This window comes from Anomaloglossus baeobatrachus, chromosome 3, assembly GCF_048569485.1.
Source record: "Anomaloglossus baeobatrachus isolate aAnoBae1 chromosome 3, aAnoBae1.hap1, whole genome shotgun sequence".
In the NCBI taxonomy this organism is placed as follows: Eukaryota; Metazoa; Chordata; class Amphibia; order Anura; family Aromobatidae; genus Anomaloglossus; species Anomaloglossus baeobatrachus.
This window is the reverse complement of record NC_134355.1, coordinates 568,218,076-568,240,026: the sequence shown is the minus strand read 5'-3', so window position 1 is coordinate 568,240,026 and position 21,951 is coordinate 568,218,076. Positions and strand designations below refer to the sequence as shown.

The 21,951-nt window shown below is 49.3% G+C and overlaps 2 protein-coding genes across 2 annotated transcripts in view; one reads left to right on the top strand and one right to left on the bottom strand.

The window, feature by feature from the left end:
* Positions 1-21,951, top strand: part of LOC142296862 (vertebrate ancient opsin-like) — a 333,662-nt gene that overhangs the window by 50,550 nt on the left and 261,161 nt on the right. The window lies entirely within an intron of this gene.
* LOC142295822 (uncharacterized) lies at positions 19,929-21,421 on the bottom strand. Its single transcript, XM_075338912.1, has 3 exons — positions 21,307-21,421; positions 21,070-21,226; positions 19,929-20,941 (listed from the first exon to the last, which is right to left on the bottom strand). Exons 1-3 carry the CDS (start codon positions 21,419-21,421, stop codon positions 19,942-19,944), a joined length of 1,272 nt encoding a protein of 423 aa, XP_075195027.1. The 3' UTR covers positions 19,929-19,941.

Here is a 21,951-nt window from a genome sequence, read left to right as displayed (position 1 = left end):
GAGCGAACCATCCACCGCCTGCCCCTTCCAGTGCATCCGCGCGCTCTTCATCTTCTAGGACTGTGGGGACAGCTGTCACACCTGTTTTTCCACGCAAAACTTCCACCACTGTAACCGCAACAGGCAGTTTGCTTGGTAGGTCGTCAGTTGGTTTGGAAGGGGAAACAAGTGAGTGTGTACAGCTCTCTCAGACATCGATAGCACCAACGTTGGATGAAGGCAACATCATGTCTCCGCCTGCACTTTCCTCACAAACCTGCATTTTTCCAGGGACACCCTACTCAACACCGTCTACACACAGCAGCCAGATCTCTGTCCCTCAGATGTGGTCAAATAAAAGGTCACTTCCTGCGACCCATGACAAAGCTAAGAGGTTGACTCTATCCCTCTGTAAGCTGTTGGCTACCGAAATGCTGCCTTTCCGCCTAGTGGACACACAGGATTTTAGAGACCTTATGTCTGTCACTGTGCCCCAGTACCAGATGCCTAGTCGCCACTACTTCTCTAAGAAAGGTGTGCCCGCGCTACACCAGCATGTCGCACACAACATCACCGCTTCCTTGAGAAACTCTGTGTATGAACTGGTGCATTTCACCACCGATACTTGGACCAGTAAGCATGGACAGGGACGTTACATGTCGCTGACTGGGCACTGGCTAACTATGGTGATAGATGGTGAAGGGTCTGCTGCACAAGTCTTGCCGTCCCCACGACTTGTGTGTCAATCCTCTGTCTCTCCAAGTTCCGCCACTGCTTCTGCATCCTCCACCTCATCTGGGTCCTCCACCTCCGCCCCAAGCCTGCCTGGTCAGGCCACCAGCGTTCTCACTGCGCAGAAGGAATCACGCACCCCTCATTACTATGCTGGCAGCAGAGCGCAACGGCATCAGGCGGTCTTTAGCTTGACATGTCTTGGGAATAAGAGTCACACAGCTGAGGAGTTGTGGTCAGCTCTGCGGTCCGAGTTTAATAAATGGATGTCTCCACTCAACCTGCAGCCTGGTAAGGCCGTGTGCGACAATGCTGCAAACCTGGGTGCGGCCCTTCGCCTGGGCAAGGTGACACACGTACCTTGTATGGCTCACGTGTTGAACCTTGTCGTCCAGCAATTTTTAACACACTATCCCGGCCTAGATGGCCTTCTGAACAGGGCACGAAAACTGTCTGCTCACTTCCGCCGTTCAAGCGCCGCACCAGAGCGACTTGCATCGCTCCAGAAGTCTTTCGGCCTGCCGGTTCATCGCCTGAAATGCGATGTGGCGACACGCTGGAATTCAACTCTCCACATGTTACAGCGACTGTGGCAGCACCGCAGAGCCCTGGTGCAATACATCATGACGTATAGCCTGGGCCAACGAGATGCAGAGGTGGGGCAGATCACCCTGATGGAGTGGTCTCAGATCAAGGACCTATGCACCCTTCTGCACAGTTTCGATATGGCGACGAATATGTTTAGCTCTGACAATGCCATTATCAGCATGACGATTCCAGTCATTTACATGCTGGAGCACACGCTAAACACTATTCGGAGTCAGGGGGTGGGACAACATGAAGGGGAGGAACTACAGGAGGATTCATATGCGCAAGGGACAACAACATCACCAAGGTCCAGACGTTCATCATCACCAACGCAGCAGGCATGGGACCATGGGGGACAGGGATCGACAAGGGCGCATAGTAGCAGGCGAAATGTTGAGCAAGGTGCAGGAGAACATGAAGAAATGGAGGACGAACTGTCCATGGACATGGAAGACTCAGCGGATGAGGGAGACCTTGGTCAAATTTCAGTTGAAAGAGGTTGGGGGGAGATGTCAGAGGAAGAAAGAACGGGTAGCACCTCTATGCCACAAACACAGCGTGGACTTGGTCCGCATGGCTGCGCAAGACACATGAGTGCCTTTTTGTTGCACTACCTCCAACATGACAGTCGTATTGTCAAAATTAGAAGTGATGATGACTACTGGATTGCCACACTATTAGATCCCCGGTACAAGTCCAAATTTTGTGACATAATTCCAGCCATAGAAAGGGACGCACGTATGCAGGAGTATCAGCAGAAGCTGTTACTCGATCTTAGCTCGGCTTTTCCACCAAACAACCGTGCAGGTGCAGGGAGGGAATCTCCCAGTTGTAACTTGACAAACATGGGACGGTCTCGTCATCTTCAACAGTCTACCCGTACCAGTAGGACCGTATCTGGTGCTGGTAACAGCAATTTTATGGAATCTTTTCATAATTTTTTTAGACCCTCTTTTGCAAGGCCACCAGAGACAACAAGTCTGACACATAGTCAACGGCTGGAGAGGATGATACAGGAGTATCTCCAAATGAACATCGATGCCATGACTTTGTGTGACGCCCTGGCACAGCCAGGTTGTCACATAAAGAGTTAATCCTCCTTGGTAATATGATCTCACACCGATGCAGCCAGACAAGCACAGCCCCAGTGTAAGGGAAAAGCAGAGGAGAGGGGAGGGGCTGGAGCAGAGAGTGTGAGGAGTGCAGACAGGACAGAGGTCTGGAGTTTAGCTCCCGGCTGGGAGTGAAGCGTTCTCCAAGAGGGCCGGGGCAGGCCGTAGTGAGGAAGGGGCCAGAACAGGTAGCCGGAGCCGGGCGGTGGCCCCTCGGTACCTGGGTACCCGGATCACTACAGGGGAGTAGATTCCCCGTTCCCGGCTGAGGAGAAAGAGGAAGAGAGAGGAGAAAAAGGCACTTTGCTGCAGGGAAGGAAACAACAAGGGCTGCTGCACCGTGTGTGGGACTCTAACACCCCCGTACCGGAGGCCGCGGACACCAGCAATTCTTAGTTCACCAGTGACTCCGTGTGACTTTCTTGTGAGTACACCCGTGCCCTCGGGCACCGCACTGCAGCACTGCGCCCTGCCCCCTGCTTACCCCATCACCGGGCCCCGGGACAACCAACGCCTACCCACGGAGGGGCAACACAACATCTAGCTGCTCCACTTCACCATCCCCGGGATCCCCGTATTGAGCAGCGGTGGTGAAATCACCACAACCGTGGGTGGCGTCACGAACTATAACAAAGTCCCTTACCAAATCCCCTTTTTCTGTGGAGCCTGGGATCACAGACCGGGTCACGCCATCGTGATACCCACAGAAGTGACTCTGTGGCCCGGATCTGAGTACCCCTGGTCCCCGGGCGAAACATTTGCAAATGGAGCCTTGCTCCTTTTGGGCTTCAAATCTAGAAAAATGGCCAGAGCTCTCCAGTTACGCCTTGGAGATTTTGTCGTGTCCAGCTGCCAGCGTTGTCTCTGAACGTGTCTTCAGTGCTGCTGGGTGTGTGCTGACAGATAAGCGCACGCGTCTGTCCAGTGACAATGTGGACAGACTGACGTTCATCAAAATGAACAAGTCATGGATCCACAAGGAATTTACTACCCCTGTGTCATCCTGGGGAGAGTAAATGCTTGTGGATTTGGAATGTGCTTGATGCAAATCAAAACATCCTGTTTGCAACTAGGGCCCAAGTGCTGCCACTGATGGGGTGTCTGTGTGGCCCAATTTTTGGAAAAAAGGGAGACTCCGCTTGGAGTAACCCTTGCTTGCTGTGTTTTTAAAAGAAGCCAAGATGAACAGAGCTGGGATCAGGAAAGACTTTGCTACCTACCCCGGTGTCATCCTGGGGACGGATAAGAATGGCGTATTTTTGAATGTGCTTGATGCAAATGTAGCTGTGAAGTGTACAACTGGGGCACAACTGCTGCCACTGAAGGGGTGGGTGTGTGTGGGGCCCAATTTTTGGAAAAAAGGGAGACTCCGCTTGGAGTAACCCTTGCTTGCTGTGTTTTTAAAAGAAGCCAAGATGAACAGAGCTGGGTTCAGGAAAGACTTTGCTACCTACCCCGGTGTCATCCTGGGGACGGATAAGAATGGCGTATTTTTGAATGTGCTTGATGCAAATGTAGCTGTGAAGTGTACAACTGGGGCACAACTGCTGCCACTGAAGGGGTGGGTGTCAGTGTGGCCCAATTTTTGGAAAAAAGGGAGACTCCGCTTGGAGTCACCTTGCGGTGTTTTACATGACTTTAGAAGGGCGTGCCATGCCTATATCTGTGTGTCCTCCTCTTTTTCCTTGTCCAGCTGTTTTGTTTTCGCATGAGTATATGTCCTTGTCACTTTCCCATGTGTTGTGAGTTGTTTGTCACCTTTTGGACACCATTGAGGGTGTTTTCTAGGTGTTTTTCTGTGTTTGTGATTGCCTGCCATTGTTTCCTATGCAGTTCGAGTTCGGTTCGTCGAACGTTCGACGAGCCGAACTCGAACGGGACCTCCGTTCGGCGAACCGGCCTCGAGCCGAACCGGGACCGGTTCGCTCATCTCTACTCCCAACCAAAGGTTCGGGAGCGGACTGCCGTGTTACACACCGGGAAGTCCATCACAGAAAATACAAAGTGCAGAGGAAAGAGACATTGATTACCAGCCCAGGTGTGGGACCAGATACACCCATCTGCAGAGGCCGGCCACCATCACCTTGGTTTACCAAAAGAACTGTGTGTTTATTGACTCCACACATCAGTGCAACCTCTTCCAGCACCAGGACAACCGAACTGTAAGTGTGCTGATCCCTGCAACCCTGCACAACACTGGGCCTCGGGGCATCCATCCCTACCCACGGAGGGAATAACATCCAGCTGCCATCACATCTTCCGCAGGCATCCCATAACAGCAGCAATGGTGCTACACCTCACCACACACCGTGGGTGGCGTCACAGACAGTTTATAGCAAATCCCGTACAATTACGCCCCCTTTTTATTCGAAGTGTCCGCGCGACCCTCGGGTCCGGTAGAGTCCCTCGAGCCATACCGCAGATCCAGATCCGAGCAGCACCGGCTGCTGGCACGGGGTCGGCACACAATTATTAGGAATTACAGTAGAGATGGCAGTGTCCATTTGCCCAACCTACAGATAAATGAAAATAATGATTATTTTAGAATAATCAGTTGTGGACTGCACAGTAAAGAAAGGAGGTATGGTGATAGTATGTTTCATGCACAGGCAGAGGAATTCACACAGTGAGGACGGTCTGTGGAATGTAGACACTATAGAAGTGGGCACTATTAGGGCTCATGTAGACTAGCGTATTTTTGGCCGAACTGCTATCCATCATAACATCGGACCAATGTTATTCGATGAGGTGCTGCACATGTCCGATTTGTTCATTGAACCAAATCGTAAAGAAAAAAAATAATACCATGCACAATTTGCCTTCTAGAATCAGATGGCATTCCTCCATTCAAGTATGTGGGTCTGTGAAAAAATAAGACCACGATCAGATCAAGATCTGATCATTCAGTGAGATTAGCATAATTGGACCGCTTTTCTCAGATAAAGTTAATACGGTTGTGTGAATCCAGCCTTCTGCTGCGTTTGATTAGAGTCGGATCTGTATTTTTGGGATGTGGAGAATAAAAAAAAGGAATTTCTTCATCTTCTCCATTCTGTCAGTCCTTGAAAAGTGGACCGCACTCCAATGTTATCTGAGTATTGTCCAATTTTTTTTTTTAGGACCCATAGAGTTGAATGGCTGAGTGTTATCTGATCCTCGGAGGGAAATCGAACATGCTGAAATTTATTACTTTGAACCACCCGGTCGAATGAAAAAGTCAGACATGTACACTGCCTCATTGAATAACATTGGTCCGTTGTTATGATGGATAGTAGTCAGGCCGAAAATACGGTTGTTTGCAGTACAGTGAACCCAAGGTTTGGTTTTCAAACCAAACACTGACTTAAAAAAAACCAGAGTGCGGGTTCATAGATTGGATATTTTACGTGTGAACTTCACTCACGCGAGCATCACTGTGCTGTGCTCAGCCCAATGCGAGCCGCTTGCAGTGTGTGAACAGCGTGCACTGGGGTAACAACAGCGTGATTAGATCTAGCGTGCAAACAAAAAAATAAAATTTCAAAAAGCCGCCCATCCTCCTTTGGAAGTGATCTGCTTCTGGCTGGCTGTATGTGGATGGAGACTTGAACTGACAATCAGTGATTTCGAACCGGGCTCGGGCCAAGTTCGAACCAGTGGAGGGTTGGTTCGATTGCTGCCAGGAACCAAAACTTCAATGGTACTCTCATCTCTAGTCTGCAGGAGTCATGAGGATGAGAGGGTGCCCCCCCAAAAAGTCAGAAATAGAATGTAACACCTTCCCTAATGGAAATGTTCCTGCTTTGCACATAAGAATGGAAGTGACAAAAAACATTATATGCAAATCGGTAAACTGGAGAGAAAAAGCATATGGAGATAAAAAAAATAAATGAAAATGTTTTTTATTATTATTAATTTTTATTATTATTTATTATTCACTGGGCAACCCATTTAATGTTCATAGAAACCCTGTATTGAGAGCAAAGTACAAATATGTAAATTTGCATGTGACAGAACAATGGGTGCTAAAAGATTATTGTAGTAAATATTGAACTGCATCTGTCAGGTAGATGATGCGTCATTACATGTCCTGTCAATGCCTATTATTTTCATATTCCAAACTAGCTCTCTAAAAACCCCAGACCCAGGAAAATAGATTCATGTTGATAAGTTCATTCAAATGTTTGGATCTTCATCATCAGAAATATATTGTCCAGTTCCATCTAATTAAGGACAGTGGGAGTTAAGCGCTAATTCCGTATGTCTCACTCGATTGTGTGAGATCAAAGGACGAGACCAAATTGTAAGACCCGTGACATAATATGGTGTTCTATGATTTGAGAAAAGTTGGGCAAGTTTCCATTGATGATGGTATTCACTAACTAACACTTCATGGTCTTGTTTCATTTTTCATTTATTTAATTGACTAAATCTATCAAGCATGTGGACCTTCAAGGTTCACGGTTATCCTCTAAGTGATTTGATTTAGGGACACTTATTCTGCCATAATGCTGGCTATTCTTGGCTTGTGATGTATTCTTCAATACTATTAATCTACTTTAGATTAAACAATCATAAAATATGCCAAATTGCTCAAAGTGGTTCAAGCTGTTGGATAAATCTGATGCATCTTTGGATTAGTTTAGATAGCTGTCAGCTGAACAATGATTTGGGTTGATCGTTTAGCCGGCAGCTATTCACCCTTCCAAGTACTCCTGTGTTCTCTGTGGAAGAGCTCTGACCAGATATTGATGTTAACAGCTTAGGCTGCTTTCACATATCAGGTTTTTGCTGTTCGGCACAATCCAGCGCTTTGCAGAAAAAACGCATCTGGTTTTTTTTGCTGCCGGGTGCGGTTTTTCCTTATAGACTTTTATTAGTGCCGGATTGTGCCGCATGTACTCGTGTTTGATCCGGTTTTTGCCGGTTGAAGCAAAAATAGTCACTCCAGCGGCCGCACAGGACGCAGAGAGGATTGTTTTTTGCCAGTGGCAAAAAAACGCACAGCGCCGCATGCGCCGCTGTGCAGCATGGTGCATAATGAAAGTCTATGCACGTCGAATCCGGTGGCATGCATCAAACGCCGGAAACATGTACCGGATTCGGTTTTTACTTCTGGGCATGCCCAGAAGTGATATAAATTTATTGCTTGTCAGAAAATCAATCACTCTCACTCACTCACTCTCTCACTCACTCATTCACTCACTTTCACCCACTCACTGATCAAGGGCGCGGCGCTGCATGGCTGTCACACTGCTGGCGGCTTGTCCTGATTTGAAAATGCTGGCCGCCCATTATTCAATCTCGTATTCACTGCTCTCCCCGCCCACCAGCGCCCATGATTGGTTGGAGTCAGACACGCCCATACGCTGAGTGACAGCTTTCTCACTGCAACCAATCACAGCCGCTGGTGGGCGTGTCTATATCGTGCAGTAAAATAAATAAATAATTTAAAAAAAACGGTGTGCGGTCCCCCCCAATTTTGATACCAGCCAAGATAAAGCCACACGGCTGAAGGCTGGTATTCTCAGGATGGGGAGCTCCACGTTATGGGGAGCCCCACAGCCTAAAAATATAAGCCAGCAGCCGCCCGGAATTGCCGCATCCATTAGATGCGACAGTCCCGGGACTCTACCCGGCTCATCCCGAATTGCCCTGGTGCAGTGGCAATTGGGGTAATAAGGGGTTAATCATGGCAGGCGTCTGAGACACCCCAAATGATTAGCCTGTAAGTGAAAGTAAATAAACACATAAACCCGAAAAAATACTTTATTTGGAATAAAAGACAAAAAAAACCCTCTTTCACCATTTTATTAAAATCTCCAAATACCCCTCCAGGTTCGACGTAATCCAAAGAGGTCCCACGACGCTTTCAGCTCTGCTACATGAAGATGACAGGAGCGGCAGTAGAACACCGCCGCTCCTGGGAGCTCCACGCAGCAACTGAAGGAAGTCGCGCTGTCAGTGGGGACGTCACTGAGGTAATGCCGGGGCGTGTGCGGTGATGATCGGTGCGGTAGTGCAGGGGTGTGGTGATGATGCGTGCGGTAGTGCCAGCATGTGCGGTGATGATAGGGGCGATAGTGCCGGTGTTTGTGCAGTGATGATGGGGTCTCTTTCTGTGTCTCTCAGCATACAAAAAAAAAATGGATCTGTTTTTTTACCGGATCTGTTGCATCAGTTTTTACACAGATAGATCCGTTGCATCAGGCACAAACCATCTTGTGCCTGATTGCAAAAAACTGATGTGTGAAAGCAGCCTTATCTGTTAAGAGTACAAAGGTCAATCTATGTTCCAAAATTGCACATCGGGTCTTTATCTCCCCCCACATCATCTGTCAATAGTCCCCTTACACATTAGCCTGTAGGCTGAACCCTTAAATATCATCAGGCTTGGTAGAATGTAGTCTAATGTTTATAGGGCCTTAAGTCAAGATTCAGGGGAAAGTCATAAAAAAGATTTGCCGAAACTTGGCATAGAAAAGTAGCAATTTTTTTGCTGAACACGTAATTGTGATTTTCAGAGTTTTTGCTCTGTTCACTTCTTTAGTCCTATTTCCATGTTTTTGCTTTGTTATAATAACAAAAATGCCAGAATAACAGCAGTGCTGAACTCTCTGCAGGCCAGACTTCAGCAGAGCCAGGTGACTCCATTGATTTGGTGGTTCATTTTCTTTCAATCATGGTGTGTGTGCCGCCCTGGCAAAACAAGGGTGTCACAGAGGTTTGCATCCATCTTTCTGGTGCAGATCTCACTCTGCCTTGTGGAGTTTCTAACACAGTGACACACAACACAAGTGGGCGGAGCTGAGAGGTCTGAAGTGTCTGGGAGGAAACTATATGTAGGGAGTTTCCAGTTTCCAGTGAGCAGTCAGTCTGCAAGAAGCGTAGAGTCTAGAAGGAGCTCCTGAGTGGAGCTTGGAAAGAGGGGCAGTAAGGGCCTCAGGAAAAGGCCAGCCGCTTGTGGCACCCGAAGTGGACCGGGACAGGGTAGTGGCCCCCCGGTGCCGACTGTCAGGACCCGGTCCGGACCTGTGCACGGAGAAGACACAGACCTCAGGCAAGAGAAGAGCACCTGTAGTACACCCCTGGGCCCGTCTTCACAGCAGCCGAGGGCACCAGTTACAAGCAATTTGGTTTACAAAAGACTCTGTGTTTACTGACCCTCCACATCAATACAACCTCATCCAGCACCAACACAACCGAGCTGTGAGTGTACTATTCCCTGCAATCCCTGCCACCACCACAACTCCCAACTGGGCCCCGGGACTATAACTCCCCTACCCGTGGAGGGGATCCCACCTTGCTGCCCTGCTTCATCAGCCCCGGGCACCCCCATATCTAGGCAGCGGCGGTGTCACCATCCATCACCACAACCCATGGGTGGCATCACAGACAATCTCCCTTGTAAATATCCCCTTTTTCACTTGTGGGCGGCGGACCACTGCTCGAGCCCGGGTCCGGTTCCCACTCGAGCCACAGAAAAGCTCAGGATCCGAGCGTCCCCGAGCAGCCCCTTAGCTGCGGTCTGGCCGCCGCCCGCAACAGTGTGCATGCTGCTCTATTTTGTCTAAATCTGAGTTGAAGGCTTGACATAGAGCCTCCATTGCAGATGTGAAGAGAGCCTAAAGGCCCTGTCACACACCGAGGCAGATCTGTGGTTGCAGTGAAATTGTGCTCAATCAGTGCCAGGTTTGTGGCTGTGTACAAATGGAACAATATGTCCATGATTTCACTGCAACCACAGATCTTCCAAAGATTTATCTCTGTGTGTGACAGGGCCTTAACACTCTTATTTAGGCATTGGTTTTAAGTAGAGCTCTTTAATGAAATATGAAGATATTTGGGCACCATATTGTATGGTGCTAATAATTAGGCACTGTAAGGTTTGTGCAGCTTAATTCACTTACAGGAAGGCGTTTTGTTCACTGAGTGTGTGAGGATACACAATTCCCCATTCAACGTAACAAACACAGATGACTGTTCTATGTAATGTTGTGGCGCCCCTGACTGGGTCAGGCACCACTGAGTACTACACCCATGCTGGGTGAGTGCACACAGGTAATCCCAAAGGCTGATTAGGGTGTGTACGCACAGACACACTTTAACCAGGTCTCACACACACGTTAGAGGGGACCCCTGAGCAGACCCAGGAGGGAGCGTGCCTCCACATCTTAGCTGGGAGGGGCTGGAGGCTAGGATGCAGTGGCAGTCAGGAGGAGGAGCAAGCCAGTCTGGAGCAGTGTACAGAAGTTGCTAAAAGAAGCAGAGATACAGCCACGCTAGTCAGACCCTGTAAGTGTAGTGGCTGTTGGCGGGGGAGAACGGCCACCAGAAGTTAAACAGAAAGACCCTGAGGAAGCCAGTTGGTCTGGAGGACACTGATGGAATCAGCTGGTTGTGTACGGAGACTTCTGGAGGGCTAGGCACGAACAGGGAACAGGTCCCCAGAGCCAGACATCCATTTAGTGGTCTGCTAAACCTGCCGGTGGGGTGGACAACAAGTCCCACACCAACCAACACAGAGTCTGAGCATCAGCAGCAATGAGGGGGCCCATAAGAAGGATTGAGCTTGTGTAACGGGGGCAGGGGGCGCCTGAGGGGGTGTAGTCGGGTCCCCTCGCCTTGTGGGCCGCAGGCTGAACCCCGGCCCGGCCGTTACTTGCAAAACAGATGTGTTGTTGGGGCAGAGTGTGGATGCATGGGGCCCATTCATGACAGCATTCTTTCTATGCTCTCCAGCTCCTTCTTCACTTTCAGGAAAGAGACAATTGCAGGCAGCAGATAAACCAAACACCGATTTATTAAACAAAGCTTCCATCTTTTTGTTTGCAGCAGGTTTACTTTAGTACGTTACAAGTTACAGGTCCTTTTCTACAAAAACGGTTTCCTTTTTCTCTACGGGCACTTTCCTTTGCCTGCAGGGGACATACGTTAACCCCCTAGTAGCTGCTCTCTAACCCGGATTTACTGTAGGGCAGATCCAGCACACACTACCGGCTCTGGATAAGTTCTCACCTCTCCACTTCTTTGTCAGGGCACTAACCTTCGCCTGCAGGGGCCACTTGTTATCCCCCTGATAGCTGCACTCCACTCTAGTACACACCACCGGCTCCGGACTAGTCCCAACTCTTCCACCGTTTCTCATGGGTTTCCTCTGCTTTCTAGCCAAGAGTACTCACTCAGGCTGACTGCCTCGTCTCACTCCCACACTCTGCCCCGTCACCTCAGACCAAGCTTGCTCGCCTCTCACATCTCACTGCACACTGGACTCTGCATTCAGAACCCTTCCTTCCCCACCTAGGCTGCCCTGCCCCTTCCTTCCCTGCCACTGTTACCAGGGGAACCACTGCTCTACACTGGCACCTAGTGGGGAAACAGTTTGACAGGTAACATTTTACCATCAACATTTACAATTTGCCACCATACTACTGTGGCGTTTTCAGGGGGGAAAAACCGCTCCTTCACTACCAGGGGTCCGACTACCCCTTACACTTGCAGCTATCCACCTTGGTCCACGCTGTCCGCAAACGGGCCAAAAAGGGGAGAAAAGGCAGATGCGACTTTCCTGGATGAATCTGACGGTACTTTAAGTCAGGGGTTGTCCGAAACAAGAAGTGCTAGGAAGGCGAGTCAGCAGTCACCCCTATACCAGCCTGAAGGATACCTGGTTCTCTCTGGTCTATCTCAGTATCACCCGGGTTACCTCACAAAACCAGCTGAACGTGAGTAAACAAGTTGAAAGACATTTGTGGACTGATACTGAGTTATTCTGCGACCTGTTGTTCCACACACATAAACCCGAGCCCCTGGGGCCAGCCTCACTCTTGGGAGGCCACACCATCTAACCGCAAATACCATCAGCGCCAGACGCTCGTTAAACTGCAGTGGCGGTCACCCCTCACCCTGACTGCAAACCGAGAGTGGCATCACGACTCCTATGAAAGTGAACCTGACATACCTGTTGCCAGAAGGGTCCCTACAGAGAAGTCCCTGCAGTGTCCCGCAGGCGACCGTTGCAGCACTGTGGTGGGCGACTCAATGTCTTAAACCCTTTCCCAATATTAGACTGTAATGCTACTGTACCGCCCCGCTCTCGGCAGCCGAGCTGCTCGGATCCGGTCCTCCTGTGGGTGGCTCGAGGGTCTCCGGACCCGGGGGGGCCTCGCGGTCACTTCAAGTGAAAAGGGGGTGATGGGATGGTGGATGTAGGTTGTATATGTACGGGCTGGGCCGTACGGAGTTCGTGATGCCATCCACGGTATGTGGTGAGTTTGGACACCACCGCTGCAGTTACGCGGCACCCGAGGGAGATGTTGTGCAGCAAGTTGTTAACCCCTCCATGGCAGGGATGGTGGCCCTGGGACCCGTTGGGGTTGGCGGTGCAGGGAGATGGGTGACCGCAGGGTGCTGGTGTACTCACTATTAGAAAACACACGAGTCTCTGATAAACCAAGATGATGGTGGTCGGTGCCCGCAGCCGGCTGCGTTTGGGTTCCCCCACCCGGCTGGTGGTCTCTGTTTTTCTCCTGCACCTGTTTTAGAATGGTGGACTGCCTGTTCTTGCAACTTCAGGAGTCCGCTCCTGGCTAAGTGTCGCCTAAGGAGCCGTTTGACCGCAAACGCTGGCCCGTGGGATCTCTGAGCCGTGGCGGTGGCCTGTTATCCCCCTCGGTGGGCTGTTGCCTTTAGTCGGGACTTTGGGTGGGACAGGACCTCTAGTCCTGGCCGCAATCCATTAATTAACCAGTTCCAGTCGCTTCTGGACCTAGCTTCAGGGTCTGAGTACCCCCCTGTGTGCTCCGGTTTCCGAGTCGGTTCCCCGGGTCGGTACCGGCGGGCTACAACCCTGTCCCAGTCCACCTCGGTTCCACCAAGCCGTCTTCCCGACTCCTGCAGACAGAGACCGCCATCTGCCCCCTAGCCAAAGGCACCAGGGCTACCCTGGTACCTGTCAGTTAGCCTCAGGCCCAGACACAGGCCTGACTTCCACTCTCCTTCAACTCTACAACTGCTCTGTCTGAACTCAACTCACTTTTCCCCGCCCCAGGCTGTCTAAGACTCCTCGGTGGGCGTCTTCCAACAGCCTGATCCCGCCCCCTGGTGTGTCTATCAAGCCCTGAGGGGGTGACTAGGGTTTTAAGGTTGGCTGTGTGTTACTTGTGAGCTAAGGGTGTAATGCGGGGCCCTATTTGTGACTACGTGGCTCGGCCAGGGCGTCACACTACCACCAGTGGGTGCAGTTACACAGTAGAGATGTGGAGCTCTTAGGTGTAATGCGGCATCTGCCCACTAGATATCACCAGAAGCTAGACAGGCAGGTAGCAGAATGGTCGAACATGCTGAGAGTCAGAGCCGGGAGGCCACGTCCATGCAAAGGGGTAAGAGGAACTGAAGTCACGTGGAAGTCAAAGGTCGGTTGCAGGGAGGAAACATCAGGTACAGATGGGGAGCAAAACTGTAGTCAGTGCAAGCCGAGGTCAGAAGCCGAAAGGGAATGTCAGTTCAAAGGGGGAAGCGGGACCAAGGGAACAAGACGAGCAGAGGGTCAGGGGGTCCGGGACCACAGACAAGATGGATGGAGTGGTGGCCAGGGAATGATAGGTGGGGTAGCGAGACAAGGATCAGAACGAACTCACGAGAACCAGAAGCGCACACTGCAGAGAAGGAACTATCACTGGCGACGTTCCAGGTAAAGCAGCCCAAAGATAAGGCAAGGCAATTACCGGAATGAGGCCCAAACAAGCCCCGCCCACCGGCAAGGACCCGGAGAATACAAACAGCAGCACAATAGACAGAACCCAATGTTTCTGCAGGAAGCAGAGCCAAAGGTGAATCGTGACATGAATTTACTGGTACATCCTATTTTGCTGTGAGTTTCCCCAAAATGGATGTACTGGTATACCTTGCCGATTTATGTGGACACATGAGCAGTGCTCGCACAATCGCCCCCAAGTGTTTAACTTATAGCTGAGCTCCTTATGTAAAGGCCAGGGCCGGTGCCCATGCTGCCCCTGGCTGCTTAACCCTCTAAATTCCGCAGTCAATAGCGATCGCAGCATTAGAAAGGTTGGGAAAGAATTGGTGGTTCCATGTCTCAGTCCATCGCCACCCTCTTTAAAAGGACTGCTGGGAGCCGATAATAGTTATGGCAGCGAAAATTTAAATAATGACCCAGGCATAAGCATCTTCTAAAAGGCATTTTGCCAGTGTAAAACTGATTAGGTTTAATACATTGCAATGTATGTGTATTGCAATGCATTAGAGCAGTGATCACATATTAAAAAAAAAGTAAAAGTCTCATAGAGGGGCTAAGAAAGGAAATGTATACCACAGGAGTGTCAGTGGAAGATATTGCATAAGGCATCATCCATTGTTAAGCCGTCACTTTCTAACAGAGCACAAAATGCTACTAGGTCATCAAGGCATTGGTGCTGTGTAAATTACTGACCCTGTGGCTGAATTTTAATGGCTTTACTTAAGATTGTTCCTGACAGCATGGATGTCACAAAAGTACATCATCACTTCCAAAGTCTCTGTTAACACATTCATGCTGAGTAACAGATGTCCCCTGGGACAAAAAAAATGTATCTGGCACTTAGAATCTTGTTATCTTTAGGTTTTACCACTTTTTGACCTTTTATTTGAAGGTCGTGATGACTGACATCATACCAATAACAAAGTGATAAACTCACATTACGTTTGAAAATTGTAAAGTCAGTAATGGCTGTCTATGGGTACAAAACACAAACTCCATGCACTGGTAGTTACTTGATGTTTACATCGCATAAAGAGGTTTTCCCATGAACAAAGTACATTTTAATCAATAGATCTTGGAATACTATTAAGTTCTCCAATTGGATGTGTTTAAGCAAATGTTCCTGTGCTGAGATTATAATTTTATATATGTGTTCATGCTATATACTGTGTAATGTCCGTGTCTGACTGTACAGGGGCACAGTCTGATTATACCACATCTCCTGGGCTGGGGAGGATACATTACTGCACAGAATCACAGCTGATTCTTTTTATGAGGTAAACCTTTCCCTGCCTGTTTTTAAAAAATGTTTTACCTCAAAGAAAGAAAAATAATTATTTGTGATCCTGTGTTGTGCTATTTGTATTCTTTTTTTGCTCCCCCCCCCCCTTGCCCAGGAGCTGTTGTATGATCAGACCATGTCCCTGTGTACCGCCCCTGCAGCAGTCGGACTGCTCAGATCCGGGGTTGCCGTGGCTGGAGGGTCTCCAGACCTGGTGGCTTGGGGTCACCAGAAAATGAAAGGAGGCTATTTATAGGGGATTAATGTTCGTGACGCCACCCGTGGTTCGCAGTAAGGGGAGTACCGCCGCTGCCAATGGGAGTACTCGGGGGAGATGGAGTGGAGCAGCCAGATGACGTTCCCTCCACGGGTAGGGGAAGCCCTGGGACTCTGGATGGTGGAGGCGTAAGGGAGTGTGATGCAGGCCAGGCAGAGAGGTTCAGGGGAGAGCAGCGTACTCACTCAGGCTGTATGGATATTGGTGCGACCATTAAGCAGACTCTGACACAGGAGTAAACCAAGTCTCTGGGTGCCGCTGCTGATTTGGGGGGAGCTTGATCGGGAATCCGTCCCCGTGGGTATTGCTGATGGTTCTGGACCTGCCTCCAAGCACTAATTTAGAGTGTTCTGAGTGACCCCCTCAGCCTGAAGCTTTCGGGGTCCCGCTCCCTACGGTTAGAGGAGCTGTGCTCTTGATGGCTGACACTTGAGATCTCAGTGGGCCACATAAGCTGGAAAGCCCTATCCCCCTCGTTGTGTTGATGCCTTCGATCTCTGAGCTCTTGGGGAAAGTTCATAAAGAGACTATCCTTCACAGGTTAATTATCAGGTTGCGTGAAGCTACTCCCTGATCTAGGGTTCAGTACCCCGCCGTGCTCGGTACCAGTTCGGTTACTAGATTTTCTGGTGCCGACCGTTCTCCCAAACTAACTCTGGCACCCCTCTCTAATACCCTGCGAGCGGGTTTCCGACTCCTCCGGTCCCAGACCACTGTCTGCGACCTGGCCAACGTCTCCCAGGGAGCTTCAACTCCCTCCAGCTCCTCACTGTCTGAGAGCTACTGTGTCGCCCTGGACAAGCCAGGGGACACAGGTAACAACACACACACACCCCCACCCCCAGCAGTTCACAGTAGACATCCCCAAAGTGACCTGCTTTCTGCCTTGGGCTCAGACTGACACACCAGGTGGGCGGAGTCAGGAGATGGAGACGCCCACCCAGGAGTGAGCTGGCCTGAGGCAGGGAACAAGCCCAGTCTAGTTCAAGCAGAGGAAGAGAGAAGGTCTGCAGAGAGGCAGACATAGCCAGGGGCCTAGGTTGGAGCCTAGGGCCTCGTAGAGAGAGTCCGGCAGACGTGAGTGGCCGTCTGCAGGGAGCCGGGGAGACAGCTGGTGGAACCGTAGGTAGCCGGGGCTGGGCAGTGGCCCACCGGTACTGAACCGGGGAGCCAGCTGGAAGCCGGAGCGCAGGAGGAGTGTACGGAAGGTGCAGGAAAGGGACTTACACCACCAAACTGGGTCAGGGGAAAACACCGCAGCGTCTGTGGGACCCGTCCATCCAGCCGAGTGTTTTACTAAGAACTGTGTCCTGATTTCTGGCTGAGTGAGTACCACCGTGCCGTGCGGCACAGCGCTGCCCCTGCGCCCCTGCACCTCCACAGGCCCATAGCCCGCCTGTCCACCATCCAACAACCCCATCACTGGGCCCCGGGATCACCAACCCCTACCCACGGAGGGGCAACACAACAACTGGCTACTCCATACCATCCTTCCCGGGATCCCTATACAGAGCAGCGGTGGTGTCAACAAATCACCACAACCGTGGGTGGCGTCACGGACAATAGACTATATCCCAAAACCCAATCCCCTTTCACTCACGGGCAAAGAGTGCCGCTCGAGACCCCCGGGATCCGGCCCACCGCTCGAGCCACCACTGAGCAGCAGCAGCCGGACCCGAGCAGAGGGGTGAGCGCAGTGCTGACACCCTCCTCCCCGGCCGCGACACTACCATTGTTCTGACTCAGCCCCTCCCACCAATCTGCCTGACCTCCTAGGTGGGTGGCCCTGTTCCAGCTAGACCACCCACTGGTGTGCCTGACAGGGTGTGGTGTGAGGTGTGGCTAGGATTTGAATGCTGATGGAGCAATACCAAAGGTTAGGATCCCAGAACCATGGGGGGTTGAGCTCTGCACCAAAAGAGAAAGGAGTGCAGTACCCTGTGACACCCTGACTAGTTCAGGGGCGTCACACCTGTATGGTCAGACACATCCATTACACAGCACATATCAAGGTCTCATATAGAAGATTATCTCAGCACAGGAAGTTGCATCAGCTATGATCGGATAAGTAAGGATGAGTGATCTGATGTTCACCTGCTTCAGTTGAACTGTACTTATAAGTTTGTCTGGGTACCCGAACTTGACCCTAACTTGACCCAGGACACCGATCCTGATAGAAGTCAATGGTAACCTGAAAATTTGGGCTGCGAAATGGTTGTAAAGTGGTCATAGTAAGAGCGAGGGGGCTACAAAGGAAAACAAAATGGGGTAAGAACAAGACAAAGTCCCTGCAAACAAATGTGGATATGGAAATGACTTAAGGCTACTTTCACACATCAGTTTTCTGTATTCAGGTACAGTCCTTTTTTTTCCGTATCCAACGTTTCCGGTTTTTTCTTGCAAACCGGACCCACCGGATCCGTTTTATTCCGGATCCGTCCCAACGGATCCGATTAAAAACGGATCCGGTGGGTCCGTTTTGCATCCGTTTTGCATCCGTTGTGTACGTTTTTTTACGGATCCGTTTTTTAAACACTAAACAAACAATTAACGCGTTCCGTATTCTGATTGGCTATTGGAAAAATACGGTATATATACAGTATTTTGAAGCATATATGACAGAATGAAGACAGAGACAAGCAGAAAGCATGGATGTTATTCTTGAAAAGATCACAAAGATCACTGCAGATTTTACATTTGAGGCAAATTGCTCGGGTATCATCGTCAGAGAAAAGGAGCGACAGCGACTGAGGCGTCAGCGACATCGACGCTTTTGGATCCATCCCCTGACTACACAGAGACTGACACGTGGGGTGTTTTCAACCCTATACCTGGAGCTCCGTGGAAACCATGAAAAATTCACAAGCTATGTCCGGATGGCAGTGAATAATTTTGACGTCCTCCTTGGCCTTGTTGCGGACAACATACGTAAAACGGACACCTTCTGCCGTTACTCTATAACACCCGAGGGGCGTTTGCTGGTTACGCTTAGGTAAGTTTTTTTTTTTTAATTGTATCCTCCTGTTAAATTGACTTTTAACTGTAATGTGTTTGCTATTATTTTTTTTTAATTATTGTCTTTCCTTTACAGATTCCTTGCAACTGGAGAGTCACTTTCGTCCCTTCACTACCAGTTTCGACTAGGAATTTCCACCATCTCGGGAATCATTAGAGACACTTGCCGAGCCTTGTGGGATTGCCTCCAGGAGGATTTCATCCCCCAGCCCACCAGGGACAGATGGCTTGCAATTGCCGAACAATACTACAACATTTGTCAGTTTCCAAATTGCCTTGGCTCAGTGGACGGCAAACATATAAGAATTGTGAAACCTGCTGCTTCGGGGTCTGAATACTACAATTATAAAAAGTATTTCTCAATTGTCCTAATGGCAATAACGGATGCGGACTACAAATTTATCTCAGTGGACATTGGCGCATATGGGAGATCAAATGACTCTCAGGTCTTTAAAATGTCCCCAATGGGGCGGCGAATCTATGGGAATACTTTTGATTTCCCTCCTGCAAGACCTCTTCCTGGCACATGTGAGCCCCCAATGCCCTTTGTTTTTGTGGCCGACGAAGCATTTCAACTCTCCCAACATCTATTAAAGCCATATGCAAGCCGTGGATTGACGCAAACACAAAAAATATATAATTACCGATTATCCAGAGCCAGAAGAATGGTGGAATGCTCCTTTGGGATACTAACCAGCAAATGGCGAGTGTTGTTAACAGCGATTAATTTAAACATTGAAACTGTTGATGAAATAGTGAAAGCATGTGTGGTACTACACAATTTTGTTTTAACAAAGGAACCTTTGTCCTTGGATGACCAGAGTTTGGAATCAACCTCTTTGACTGACTACACCAGTCCTGGATTTAGGAGTAGTGTTGCCTGTTCAACAATCCGTGACAAATATGCTGACTATTTTGTGTCCCCAGAAGGTAGAGTAGATTGGCAAGATCAAATGGTATAAGATTTATCTTTAGTTTTATAAGAAAGAAAAATAGTTAAAAATAAATAAAAAAATATCTTGTTAACCTTGGTAATTTTAATCTTTGAATAACTTTAAAAATTTGTAATTTTTACACCGTCAAATTATAACATGTTATGTTTTTGTATTACCTTATTATTAACTGAACTTGCAAAATAATATTCCCCCCCAAAAAAAACAAGAACAAATAAATACATTTCAACTAAAATGTTTTATTTTTTATTACATACATAAATAAATTATAAATTAGTATATCTTGGGCTTGGGGTGGAGATAGTACTGGAGGGGCTGTCAGATGGGAACACATGCACAGTGGGAGTATGGAGGGTGGAAAGTGGTGTTGGTGGTGGTGGTGGGGAAGTAACAGAAGGTGAAGGTGTGGTGGAGAAACCAAGAGGGAAAACAGGAGATGGGATGGGATGTGTTAAGGATTGTGGGGTTGAGTGGAGGGATTGGGAGACAGAAGAGGTGGCGGGTGAATTAGAGGCTTGTGTTGGGGTCATGATGGGTGTGGAAGGCGAGAGGTGGTAGTGGGTAGGAAGTGTAGGGGCAGATGTGGTTGGGAGCTGGTACTGGGCAGCAGGCTGGTACTGGGCAGCAGGCTGGTACTGGGCAGCAGGGGGAGTAGGGACAATGGCTGGAGGGGGGGCAGGTGCTGGACGAGGGGTGGGTGGAGGTGGTTGGGAGGAAACCTGCGCCAGAGCCTGCTGTGTGGCTTGCATTACATGCATCTGCTGGTCAGGAGATAGCTTTTCCATGCGCTCGAGTACGGCTTGAAAAAAACAATGATTGGGTGATTTACTTGCATCTAAATGCAGCCTGTCCAGACGCGTGCACAATTCGTGTGTATTTTTATCCATAGAGGCCTTCATGAAGCTAAAACCAGAACTAGATTGTTCTGCTAATAATTTAATGGCGTTCTGGAAGGCTGCATTTAGATGCAAGAACTCGGGCGCATAGCTCCTTTCCTGACCCCTATGACGCTGACGCCCAGAACCCAAAGGTGTTCTACTGAGGGCAGCAGTGTCAGAGGGGTGGGGTAGGGGAAAAGCTATCTCGTCACCAGCAGCTTCAGGTAATGAAGTCTCACCGGAAGCTCCAGCGCAGGTGGATGGGACAGATGTAGATGAAAGGGAAGGTTCAGATGGGTGGGGTCTGTGCCTGTGTTCCCCAGTGGCGGACTGTTCAGGGATCGCTCCTGTCGGGTTCGATGCAGGCTCCCGAGTGCTGCAGACGGTGCTGTTAAAAAGAGGAAAAAAAAAACAATAATTAATTTAATTGCTATACATTGGCACTGACTAAAAAAAAAGGCAAAAAAGATCAGACATAAACTATTATACTTTGTACATATTGTGGGGAATATTTACCTTCTGCACACCATAGTTGTCCGGAGGAACGACAACGCTCTAAAGTAACGGTATTTCGATCTGCGTCCTCCGGATCCACTCGGGGCCTGCATCTCTTGATTCAACTCCTTTTTGAAGCGATCCCTGATAGACCGCCACCGCTTCTGAAGTTTGTCACCTGAAAGTGGAAAGCACAAAGTGGTTAGTATACAACACATTACATCCTGCAGCATAACCTACTGAACTGTGAATACTTACGCGCTTTCTTCTGGGCCCGAGAATTGAGCTCCTCCCAACCTTCTATCGCTGCGTGGCATACCTCGTCCCAGAGTCGACGCGTTACGATAGTATCAGCGTGGCGGCGGTCAGCCATGTTCCACAGCGGCTCCCTCTCTCTAACTTCATCGATGAGGAGGTCGATGTTGATACATCCGGGGTCCTCACCGTCAGAATCGGGAGCACGCTGTGATGCCTGTTCAAAGAAAGAAAAAAGAAAAAAAAAAAAAAAAATTAGACAGCAATTCACACAGACATGAAACAAAAAAAAAAAAAAACAATTTTCTTACACTATGACCACCGCCACCTCGACGACGACCCTGGGACGGTCTTGGAGGAGCTCTATCGTGAGCCCTAGAAGTCGAAGCCTTTAGTGAAGAAAAAAAAACAAACATTATTTACTTATGTGTTTGGTGTGCTGTGGTAAACAATTCCTGTATGAAACTTACACTATGACCGCCCGCTCCGTGTATTTCTCCACCCCTTTCGTCCACTTCTGGCAGCACCTCCTGTGATGTTTCTGCAACCTGTGTAAATTTAGTTTTTTTAAACCTTTTTTTTTTTTCTTTTAAAAAAAAAACACAAAAAAAAAAAAAATACCTCAGTTTGTGAACAGGAGGGAGGGCT